Source organism: Toxoplasma gondii, chromosome IV, assembly GCF_000006565.2.
Source record: "Toxoplasma gondii ME49 chromosome IV, whole genome shotgun sequence".
Lineage (NCBI taxonomy): Eukaryota > Apicomplexa > Conoidasida > Eucoccidiorida > Sarcocystidae > Toxoplasma > Toxoplasma gondii.
The window spans coordinates 824,132-836,193 of NC_031471.1; the positions used below are offsets into that span (position 1 = coordinate 824,132).

The window sequence follows — 12,062 nt, forward strand, 5'->3', positions numbered from 1 at the left end:
GCATTATTTTAGTGCCGCGTGGAAACGGGGCAGCGGCAAGTCTGCTGCTTGCGCTCGCTCTCTCAGCCTAAGCATCGGGAATGTCGCATTCCGCTAGCGTTTCTTCCCAGGTGTACGTACAGCGGGGTCTCTGCGAACGAAAAGGCCATAACCCCGTCCAGGGCATTGACAAACAGCAGCAGTTTTTTTAAGTGTCTCGTTTTCCGCCAAGACAACATTTTGCGCATGCCCTTTGCTGGAGTTCGCGGTCACTTTGATTCATTTGTAACCCGAATCCACTCGGCAGAAAAACGTCGAGGTCCCGACACTTTTGCCCAGCCTCTGAGTCCAGCACGATCTTCACCAACTCTGTCGGTGGTACTTGTTCCCACCTTCATGAAAGACCAAAACAAATTTCAGCTGCTTGGAGAATCGCCGCACTTCTATTCTCGGACGAAAAAAAGTGCCACGGCTAAATGTTTCTCCACTTCGGAGAGGTTTCGTTTCGTACTTTCTTGGACGGTCGCAGGCTGCGACTGTGCGGTGATTGGAGTCAACCTGGCAGAAACGAACAAGCGAATCGATTTACCAGCGCGTAGCAGATTGGCTATTTTCTTGGTTTTGACTTCTTGGCCACGAACATGCGGTTTCTCTCGCTCTGAGTGACCTTTTGCCCCCTCTCTACTCGACGAAGCAATCCGTTTCCCAGCCTTTTTCTCAAGTCGACTTCCTCGTTAGAGGTTCCGTTTCGTGGCGAAAGTTCGAGGGCAGGTTCGCAGGGACTGTGAGAGAGGACAGTGCGGTTTTTGACCACACTTTTTCACCGGAGACGACGACAAAGTCGCAGCTGGCATACTTCGTATATTTTCGCGTGTCTCTCCCTCAGACTTGCCTGTGCTCTTTTTCTATCCGGTAGTCGCCGTGCTTCTTTCTGATTTAGCCTGCCTCTCTTCAAATCCCGATTCCTTCTTACCGTGTGTATCTTTGTCCCGCTGATTTGCGTCTCTTTGCTTTTCACCCTGATGCACCTCTTCCGGCGTCCACTGCGCTCGTCAACGCAAGGTGCTTCCTCACCAAACTGCAAAACACTCAGAAGCCCTGTCTTGCTGGTTTTTCTCTTCTGCGGAAAAGGCTCCGTCCTTCATCGTGGTAGTGGCTGTATGCAACTACCAACAGAGTCAGAACCTGTGCCCCTGATTGCATTCCTTTTCGTTCTCCTGTCTTTCCATCAAACCACAAAATTTTTTTCGCGTCCTGTGCCTTCTCTCATTTTCCTTCGAGGCTCGAGCTGGGCGCTTTCGCTCGCACTCCCGCCGTGAGCCTTGCTGCCTCTCGTTTCGTCTCTTTTGCTGGGCCACCTTTCCCCTCCCTCCGCCCTTGTGTGCCGTCCTCGTCTCCACGTTCGGGTCCAATACTGTACGCATCATTGTCTTGGCAGATTTTCTTCCGTGAAGGAGCTGTGAGCATCCGTCATAATCGAGACACTGTCCATTGTACCGTCTGACTCCACAATCCCCAGTCCACCCTTTCTAGTCTTCTCTCGTCGCCGCTCTGTGCTCGACACCGCAAAACACCAGCGACTACATACTCTGTTTACGTATATATCTGCATAGGGTTGTTTCAGTTGTCGTTCTTATTAGGATTTCTTCCTCTCTGCGTGTGCGTATCGCGCTAGAGCGAGAAAGCCATGGGGTCGCCAAGAGACCAATTTGAGGGAGAGACAGGACCTCTGGGAATCGCGTTCGGCGACCTTTCCCGGGAGACAGAATTGGGCTTCTGTGCAGACGTCTGCGTGTGTAGTGGAGGGGCGTGAAGTGCGTCTCCGCTGTGTCGAGATCCGCTTTTCTCCTCTTTTCGTGGTTGTTTCTGGACAAAATGATTCACTACAGACAGGACCCTTGGCTGGGGTTCTGCATTCTCTTGCAGCCCCATGGCTCGGTGCTTCTTTGCTCTGTGCCTCGAGCTCTTATTGCGGGACTTCTCACTTGGGCTCTCATGACCTACGGGCCTCCAGCGTCGAGCGGAGGTGCAGATATCATGTGGAGTCCGACGTTGTTCAACTTCTTCCTTTCTCTCGCTGTCCTCGTCTTGGCCTTCCACACCAACCAAGCGTACCAGCGCTTCTGGGAAGCGCGCTCACAGGTGAGGGTCGAGAAGCACACACGACGCATGCAACCGTTGAATGGTCTCAACAGCTGAGAGAGGCCACTTAGTCCCTGTGCTCTCCACTGTGGACATGTTGTATATCTTCACACTCATCACATTTCCAGAGGGGATGCGCGCGCATCTGTTTACCTGTTTATATGTATACCTGTGTATCTGTCCATCTTGTTATCGATATCTGTCTATCTCTTTATCTATAGATATCTTTCTTTTTGCATCCCTCTGTGTGTTTCTGTTCAACCACAGCCATCTACCTTTCCATACACTTGCATATATCTGTTTATCCTTATGTATCGATATATCTATCCATTTCTATCTATCTACTGCTATCTCTTTTTCAACTCACCTGAGAAGGGACGGGAGTATACAACGAAAAAACAAGCCGACGGTAGAAAATACCGACGAATCTCCAGGGTTCCATGAGATCGAGAAATGCGTGACTCTTGCGCGGTGCGTCTGCTCCTGTCGTCTTTGTTTAAATTGGCATGCGCTTGTTTTTATTCTGCTCAGCCCTTTCACATTTGTAAGACATGTGCATACACACGCATGTACATATACACCTACATACACATATTCATAAATTCATCCGTAGCTACATGCATGCATACGTACATGTGTGTATACATCTATGCAAGTGTGTCTATGAAGTTACGGCTGTTGTGTAGCATAGGTGTTTGTGTGGGGTCACCAGCGGTTTGTTCGTCATGCCGTCGTTTCTTGGTTTCTGGTTTCCATGTCCCCTTTCCTCAGGTGCAGATCATGGCTAGTTGGTGGGCAGACGCAGCGAGCAGCTTCGTGGCTCTGGACGAAATGACTGGAATTGCCAAGGGCGAGTTTGCTTGGGGAGCAGACTGGCGTGGAAAGATTCTTCATCTCCTCAGCTTGCTGCACGCGGTGTCGATTCAGTATCTTCTCCACAACGACGCAGAGAAAACCCAGTTGGAAGTGCTCGGTGCGTGGATGGACTCTCGCAGACTTCAGAGACTTTGAGTCGCCTGTGGTGGCTGAGCCTGAGGAGACTGCAGGGCCAGCAGGCTCAGTTCGCTGCGGTGTATGAGGTCCGGAGCAGGCTCGAAAAAGGCTCCTCTGATGTTCGCAAAGGCGAAAAGGGGAGCCACACGCCTCTGTCGTCCTCACTCTTTCTTGGGCGTCGTCTCGCTCGGCAAGCATGCGAGTCTAAGGACGGCGCCGGAGTTCTTCCTACGTTTTCTGCCAACTCAGGCAGAGCCTGGCACTGCGGACACAGGAGTCTTTGATGTGTGGTTGTCTCTAGGAGCGGTTCGACGGCCTCTGCTTAGAAGAGCGTCTCAACAGTTCTGGTGGAGCTTGAGGTCTCGAGAAGACTGGATCCTGTCAGAACAACGGACATTTCTTGTCTGTTGGTTTGCGGTTTCGCGTGCGTTCGCAGGGGGCATGGACACCTTCGAGGCCAAACTCCTCAGCTTGACAGACGATCAAACATTCCTCGTCATGCACTGGGTCGTCCAAGAAATGATGAAGAGGCTGGTCCTGGAGCCCAAGGGCTTGGGGGTCCCGCCCCCTTGCTTCGCACGCATTCAACAGCAGCTCTCCAACGGTGAGAGTTCGTAGAAGTTCTGCCGAGAGTTTTTGCTTCCACCACCAACGCGAGACGAGCGAGGACAGACACCGTCGGTGTGTTTTCCTCCCTCTTGCGTTCTACTATATGCTTGCTTTACACGTCTTCGATTCATGACAGCTCATCTGCTGTCGGGGGTCAGCCGCCTCTCTGGAGCCGCTGGAGCGCCGAACTGTGACTATTTTTATCTGGAGGCGGATATGTCCGAAATCTGCTGACAACAAAGAGATGCCTACGCGACATTCACGGTGTGCAAAGACACAGACACGGTGTCTATACACACCCGTGTACATGCGGTGGTGCCAGTAAAATCATGTGCCTATCTGTAAATACACACGCACGCATATATATATATATATATATATGTAGATGGATGTAGGAATAGATATATAGTTATATTTACATGTAATATAACAAATACATAGACAACATTGTTGTTTCAAGTATAGATATACAACGCATGTATCTAATGGTTTGCCTTTACGTAAAGGAAACTATACCATATATACAAAGCCTGTATATATATATATATATATATATATACATTCTGGATTGTAGTTTGTTAATGGGTTCCACGTGAGTGTGTCTGGTCGGTTTCGTTCACAGGAATGCTAGCATTTAATTCGGCCTGCAAGATCGAAGACACGCCTTTCCCCTTCCCTTACGTTCAGCTCGTGCAGCTCATGGACTGGTTTATGACCGTCGCATGTCCGGTGGTTATCGCCTCCTGGATGATCAGCATGGTTCGTAGAAACGCTTTCTCTCCCTTGTTCGCACGGGAGTCCTTCGATGTTTGTCACTTCCTCGATGGCTTTCATGTCCGTTCTCTGCCGCGTGGATTTGGGGCCCACAAGGGGAAGGACTCTCGTCGTCCTGATCTGTGTCGGAGTGTTTGGTGTACCTTTCAGTTTTATTGGTTTTCTCGGAATCTTGTTTCAGCCTTTGTCTGCTGCCCGCTGGACCACCGTTCGCGTGTCAGGCGCACAGCGCTCACCTTTCTTCGGTTTGACATGTTCCTCATTTCCTGTTGCGTGGTCCACCTGCGCTTCTTTCTCCGCATGTCTTTTGTGGCTGCGTCTTTCTCTCTGTTCACTGGCACACTTGTTCTTTGGTGTCTTCTTTCTTCTTCAAAAGTTCGTCAACTGTTACCTTCTGCTTGTGTCTCCCGCGGTTTCGCGTCCGCGCTGCATTTGCGCTCTCAGCCTTGTGCGATTGTCCTCTCCGTGATTGCCGTCGGAGCCTTCCACGCGACGTTCGCCGCTGCCTGCGCTATGGAGAGTCCGTTTGGGCGGCAAGCAAACGACTTGCCTCTTGTCGAGCTCCACCGCGACTTCGTCAATCGCCTCAAGTCCATCGTCGACACTCACGTGAGAGTTGCATCGCGGTCGTTGAGCGACAGTGCTGTCCTCGGTGGTTCCGAAGTAACAGTCTAACGCTCACCTCAGCGGCGGCATCCATCCTCCCTCGCTGTCGATCCGGCGCTCAAGGGGCTGTTTGCTGTGCGATCAGACAGGGACACAGAGCGAAGTCTCTTCCGCAGGCTGCTCTTCTGCAGACAGTGACCGGAGCTCAGAGGCTTCCCCCGAGCGCGCTGGTGTTTTCTCACTGGTGTCTCGGTCACTTGTGCCTTGCTGTTTCCCACCCCCTACCTTTCGTTGCTTCTGCGCCTGGGCGTCCCTTGTTGCCTTCCTTGTTCTCTTGTTCTCTTGTTTTCTTGTTCTCTGCATCAGTCTTTGCTCGTGAATGCATTTTTTGCTTGCAACCTCTGCGGTCCATACTCGCTCCAACCACGCACCCGCCGCCCTGTCTTCCACCCCGCCCTTCGGAGAGAGGCTTCTGTTTTGACCGCTTGATCGTTTCTTGAGAGAGGTCGTTCGTAAGTTGGGCTCGCTCTTTCCACCGTGCGTTCTCGTCGGTTGGCGGCCTTTCTGAGGACCCGTCGCCTCGTTTTTGAGTGCACTGTGGAGAGCAGAATGCCGGTCGCAGATCTCTTCATCTCCCCAGCGCTTCTCTGGGTCTGCCTTGATAGGTTGCAGCTCGCCTGAACAACATGATCGTCAAAGTCGACGCCCGAGAAACGCAGGAATATGACATGTACGAGGAGGAGCGTCCGGATTCGCCGCTTGCAAAAATCCGCTTCAAGCTGAACTACCGCACCGGCGGGTCGCGCCTCGGGGCGCGCGCTCCTCAGCATCCACGTACGGTTCTTCAGTTTGGGTTCAGTTCGTTTTTAAAGAGTGTGTCTCAGTTCTCCCAGCCGGTCCACATCGCGGACGTCCGCGACGCGTGCTCGCGTTCGTCTGAAGTAGCTAGCTCGTTTCGGGGGTCGCTTTCTTTTCTTCCTCGGTTCGTCTGTCCCCTGGCTGCGGGAGCCTCCGGCTTCCACCGGCGTTGATGGCCTGACGCCTGCTCGAGCCTGCGACAGAGAGAGCGTACGCAGACGTCGCTGCATGTTCCTTCACACCTTTCGATGTGCTCCATGCGGTTCTTGATTCAGTTCTGTTGCCGTCTGGCGTTTTCGATTCGGCGATGCAATCTCTCTTCTGTGTTTCCGTGGAGTGAGTGGTGCGGGCGCCTGGCCGTCTCGTTCGCTTTGTGTTGGAGTTCCTTCTTCTCGTTCGTCTTGGTCTCTGTTTACTTGTCATGTCGCTGTCTGCGTTCTGTCTCCTGTCCTTAGCCCACACACACATGAAAGGAAAGGCAGCGCATTTGCACCGTGCTGGGCGAGGACACAAGGCTGAAGATCCTGACCTCGCTCCAGGACCGCTGTCGCGTTTCCAGCGCCTGCCGTTGTATCCGAAGATTCTTCGACGCGGGCGGCGAGGAACGGCGCCAAGCCACTCGACCAGCCACCGTCACGAGGCTCTCGACGATTGGGCGAAGGACTGGGATGACACCGAGAGCGACCTTTCTCAACGACCAGTGGCCAGCGAGGACCATGCGCGCGCGAGCGCCACGTCCGCAAACGGGAGCCTCTTCAGCGGGGTCGATATGGAGCCCAAGCCGGAGAGCCTCGAGGGCCTTCGGGTCTGCCGCGGCGGCGCGGGATCCAGAGCCGGCTCTGCGGTGTACCTCTGCCCTCCGGGGGAGCCTGGGGCGTCGCCAGGTGCCGAAGGCACTCGGTCCACCGCCGCCGCGGGGCTGGAGACCGACGGCGACGGCGAGAAGGATTTATTCAGCATTCCGTACCGCAGCGGAGACGGGGACGCCGGGCGGCTCTCCGTTGGGCCTGGGTCGGCGCCTGGCATGCCGGGGAGCACCGGTGGAGGCCAATCAGAGAGGCAGTCGGTTGAGACTCTGTGCCAACTCGGGACTCTATCGAGAGGCCTTTCGCGTCGTCTCGACGGTCGCAGTTCGACGCGCAGACAAAGCTTTTTCAAGTCCGTTGGAGACATCTTGCGGCTCGGCTCCAGATCCGGGAAAGACGTCTCTTTCGAGAGTCTCCAGGGGCCTCAGAAAGCCGAACTCTCCTCCAAGGGCGAGACGCCTGCGCGAGCCTCCGTCAGGTCGAGCCGGATCTTCCAGTTCGGAGACGGTGAGAGTTCACGGGGAGCGCTCAGAGTGGGAGACACAGAAAAACTGGGAGGCGGGGAGTTCACAGGGCTTTAAGGCGAGGGATTGCGAGTGTGCATCGCTATCTATGAAGGGACAAGGCCTTTCTGTGGCGGCTCGAGAGGCGAGGAAGAGCTCAGGACCCTTCAGCCTGCCCCTGAGACTCTCTCTGGTGAAGCCGTCGTGTCGAGTCGAGAGTTTTGCATGGGTGGTCAAGGAGCTGCAAATGTCCTTTTCGCTTCAGACACCTTTGCCGCCTTTCACGCGTTTCAGCGAGACGGCAGTGAAGCTTCGCGCCGCCATAGCGAAGCCGAGGGCGTTACGGTGCCTGCTTCGACAGTTCCGATCAACATCCATGTGGCGCCCGCGTCGACGCCAGAGACGCCGGTCGGTGCAGGCCAGTCGATTCGAAAAGGTTCGGACTCTGGAAGCGTCCGCGCGGGTGCCTCGGCGAGGGAGAAGGGTGCCGACGTCCGCGGGAAGGTCACTCCAAAAGGTATGTTTATGCTTCTGTTTTCTTCCAGAACTTCGTTCCCGGTGAGGATGCGCAATGGAGTGCATGCCGGCTCGCCTCGAGCCCCCACCGACAGTGTGTTCTCTCTGTCGAGCAGACACAGAAGCGTTTCTCTGTGGTATCGCAAAACGAGGCTGTTCCTTGGACGAGACGAGATGCTCTTCCGGAGAAGACGCTCGCTTAGGCAAAACGCAGGTCGAATCGAGACGGGAAGGAGATATCTGTAGACAGAAGGAACGGAATCGCAGCCGCCTTTGCACTGGAATTTTGCACATACGTCGAGGGCGGCTGTCGGGCCTACGGGTATTTTTGAAGGCTAACAAGGCTTCGCACGCAGTCACGCAGTTGACGACCGAACTTGCTACGTTCGCTTCCATGGTTTGCCTCGAGAACAGTGGAGAGTCTCTCGGTTCACGCAGAAATGTCCTCGATGATCGTGGCAGAAGTCTGAAGAAAGATCTGCTTCCGAGTAAACCGCAATGTGGGGAGTCAATCGACACGGGGAACGAATCGTAGACAGAGCATGAACCTGTGGTGTCCAGTCTGGGGGTTTGCGTTCCACGGCTTTTCTCGGTCGTTCTTCTGCCACACACAACATGCGTGGAGTTCTTGCGGAGGGGCTGCGAGGTTCTTCGCGTATACAGGTGACAGCCGTGGTAACAGAGGCAGGCGAACAACCTGTTGCGGGTGGCTGGTGGGGCGCGAGGGACTGTCTCCTTTTTCGTGTGTCTCCGCACAGGCTCAGGAGGCCAGGAAGACCTTCGAGGCCGAACCGTGTTCGTCTTCGACCCAGCAACTTCTCCCGCCGCAATGATGGAAGAAGAAGCTGCTCGTGAACTGGCTGCAGCTACAGAGGAGCCTGCATGCCCTCCTGTCGACGACGGTGAGTGTGGCGGGAGGAGGACGACTAAAGAACCTTGGAGGGATTTCGAGTGGAGTCGCCAAGTGTTTTGAATGGAGAAGCCTTCCTGTGACTCGAGCGCGCCAACCCTTCTCGAGTGCTCGTGAACTCAGGAAAGCTCCTTCTCCGTTTGTTTGGTTGAACACGAGGGAGCAGGTTGGTGTTTGCACTGCAACCTTGGGGTCCCTCTCGGTGTCTCAGGTCCTAAACTGTCTCCGTTTATTCGACTTGAGGGGTTCTGCCAGATCTGGAACATTTCGGTGGTTGTCGGCAACGGAGCTCAACGCAGTCTCTCGCCGAGACTCCGCGCCATGGCTGCTGCCGAAATGTCTCATGACTTGCGCATTTTCTTTGTCGGCGGCGGCATGGACTGGCCGCTCTGTTGCCCCGATCTGCATTTGCACATACGCCGTTCTGTATTTGAGAGACAAACTCCACAGTGGGGAGGACTATAGGAAGACAGAGTCTCTACATGCGTTGGAGGCGAGTGACGCATTTGCCAACGCCGCTTCTGGAGTCACCAAGCACATCGCCAGCCGCTTTCTCCTCTTGAAGGTTTTCACGTGTATTAGTGGCGTGGAAGACAGGAACTGGTTTTCTGAAAGCGGCGACACTGTCCGGAGATTGCTGTGCCTGTTTGTCGTTTTTGCAGGTTCCGCCAGCGACGAAGCAAGGTCGCGGAACGACGCGTTGGTACCTGGCCCTGTTGAAGCGACTTGGTACGCTGCATCATTGCATGCGTTTGCTTCCCTAGTTACATCTCGCGCGCTGTAGTGTAAAACAATGACTGTCATTTTGCGGCGAATTTGTCGTTTTCTAAATGCATACTCCTTCACCCTCTTGATATCTACGTCATAAACGTAGCGGCCGTACCGTGATGGGCAAGCGCCCAACGGTGGCTGCGATGAGGACGCAGAAAGACGTCCGTTTCTTTCTTCGAACTCAAACGTGCTATTTCTTTCTTTGCGAGAGTTGCCCGTCCGCCGTTGAACAGAGATCGACTGCATTCAGTTGCAGCCTCCGCCTAGAGTTGTGACTCTCTTTTTCGGGTGTAATGCGATATTTGAAATAACTACCTCGTTTGTCTAATTCGCTTGCGTCGTTGTTTCCATGCAGCGCTGTCATGGCTCTGCCCGCGCTGCGGCCTCTCGAGATTCATAGTTTAACGAGGGGCGAGTCTCGTGGATGCGACCGTCTTGGTTTTTCGTCTCGTTTTTTCCGTTGCCAGACGTGTGCCATTTTTCGATGGACTATCCGACGGTTCGTTCTTTTTCCTCAGGACAACGAAGGAAGATCGGATAGCTCATGTCGAGACGTCTCTCGCTGACGTAAGCCATTTGTTTCAAAAGCGACATGCTGTCTTATGGTTTTTTGCCGAACCTCCCTTTGTGGGGTATCGCCTTTCTCAGTGAAGGATGCTCAGGTCGCCTCGGAAACCAGCGTTAAAAAACCACGAATCGATTGCACGAGCCGTTTACTTTTGAATTGTAGGTGTACATGTGAGAATCGATTGCTTGTGTCCTTTGTGTTTGTTCTCAGTCGTCACTCTCCCGACGAGCGACGTTCATTAGCATCGAGGAGCCTCTGCCGGTGTCAGCAGTTCGCCGGATTGGGGGCACCACACACACATTGTCGCCGGGAGAACTCGCTGCGAAAGTGGCGAAGAACTTCCGAGAGAAGGATGTTGACAAGGAATAGACTGCGGTGCAAATACGGGCAAGAAACAGACCACTACGAGGCAGAAACAACCAAGTGGTGATTCGAGCGATTTGCACACTGTACATCCTTCATGGAAAACACGGCTTGAACGTCCTGACACACTGACAGTCCATGTCACACGGACGCTCACGCAGAAAAAGTTTCGCACATAGTTTTATCTCCACGGTGCGGAGGGACTGGGTGCTTCCGCATATTTGCCTCTAGTTAACATTTCAAACGCGTTGCTCGGCGACACGCAAGCCAGGACACCTGCGATCCAGGTTAGGGGTTCGGTTTGTCTGCGTGTAAGGGAAGACTTCATGATTGGCTGCTTTGGTTTTACACGAGGCAAAAGCTCTTTCGGCCATGCATATTGGAAATATGCTGGCTTGTCTGTGTTTTGTGACAGTCGCGTCTCGAAGTTATCTTAGTTTCCCGACCGTGAGTACGCGACACGGTACAGGGTAACGGGAGTGTGTGTAGCTAGGCATGATTTAATGATACACACTGAGCTGGTTTAAGCGGGGTCACACCTGTGTTGCCATAGGACCACAGCAGTTTTTCTCACATTGAAACACAATCACCACGAGGAAACCTCATGTGTCGCTCTTTCACCCCGCGCTTTGGGGTGGGAAAACCTACAGGCGGTCACCTGTTTGTGGAGGTACGCTGAAGCATGCTACTGCACAGAATACCTGGGCTAAAAAAAAGTCGGTGACGACTATCGCGGGTGATCAGACCGTACCTTCGCGGAAGTTGGAAAATCTGTGACAACGGCGAGGCTGCAGGTCGACCTTGTCGATAATTGGTTTTTATGGGCGGTCGCTGTCAGGGACGCAAACTCTGAGTATGACTTCCTGAGAATCTGTGAAAATTGGTTTTTCTGTGGGATATTGTCGATCGGAAAATGCATTATAGATGTACGTATAAATATGTATAGAGAGACCGGCAACGCATGCAAGTGACGTAACTTCTAGATGTCTGTGCTTATTAGGGTGTTTTGTGTGGCTTTCTCGTCGTGGTGTCAGGTAGACCTTGGAGCCAGCGGGGATTTCTCACATGTTGCGGCTATCGTGAATTGTCAAGACGTGTTGTTCAGTCTAAACATGTAGCTCCTCTTTCTGAGTTAGAACTCGTGTATACCAAGACATGTCAAGTCTAAATGGTTTCGGTTATTTCATGACGCCGGTACTGTTGTCAATGTAGCGATGTCGTGTGGTCCTGAGAGGGAACTTCGTCCTGCGAACAGTCTCGTGTGCTCTTTTTTGTGTCACCTTGGTGGACTGAATTCTTCTACGTCTGCCCGTAACGTCAGCGACAGGAATGACCTCTGGATCGAAGTGATAATGGTTGCCTTTGCGTGGCTGGTCTAACGCGGTACTTCCGCACACACTCTTGTAGCGTGCTGAGAGTAACTGCGTCTCGCCGGTTTTCAGAGTAGACAGAACCGCTGCGAGTGCGCTAATTGTTTCTGGGTCAATGGGGGGGAAACTCGGACCAGGCAACCACCGAAAAGCGAGGAACTGTTCCATGCGCTAGACAGAGATCTTTATCTCTGTTTGCGGCGATATGCCGCCGTCAAGCCCGACACTGCTCCTCAGTGGCTACATCACGGAGGTCCGTTTTGCCAGCGGCAGGACGCCCACTTAGGTTTTTCC

General features: G+C 53.5%; 1 protein-coding gene across 1 annotated transcript; it reads left to right on the forward strand.

The window, feature by feature from the left end:
* The first annotated feature begins 1 nt into the window (after position 1).
* On the forward strand, positions 2-11,931 carry TGME49_319620 (hypothetical protein). The gene is made up of 12 exons (XM_002369798.2): positions 2-2,121; positions 2,893-3,094; positions 3,551-3,718; positions 4,346-4,482; positions 4,942-5,106; positions 5,769-5,937; positions 6,417-7,274; positions 7,536-7,787; positions 8,545-8,688; positions 9,359-9,425; positions 9,986-10,034; positions 10,246-11,931. Exons 1-12 carry the CDS (start codon positions 1,855-1,857, stop codon positions 10,402-10,404), a joined length of 2,637 nt encoding a protein of 878 aa, XP_002369839.1. The 5' UTR covers positions 2-1,854; the 3' UTR covers positions 10,405-11,931.
* The last annotated feature ends 131 nt before the right edge of the window (positions 11,932-12,062 follow it).

What these genes read in the sequence shown, in the direction of transcription:
- TGME49_319620 (XM_002369798.2), top strand. Translation starts at nt 1,855, where the DNA reads ATGATTCACTACAGACAGGACCCTTGGCTGGGGTTCTGCATTCTCTTG. An exon ending in ATGCCCTCCTGTCGACGACG is followed by an intron (nt 8,689 to 9,358) that starts GTGAGTGTGGCG and finishes TCGTTTTTGCAG; the next exon opens with GTTCCGCCAGCGACGAAGCA. An exon ending in TCGAGACGTCTCTCGCTGAC is followed by an intron (nt 10,035 to 10,245) that starts GTAAGCCATTTG and finishes GTTTGTTCTCAG; the next exon opens with TCGTCACTCTCCCGACGAGC.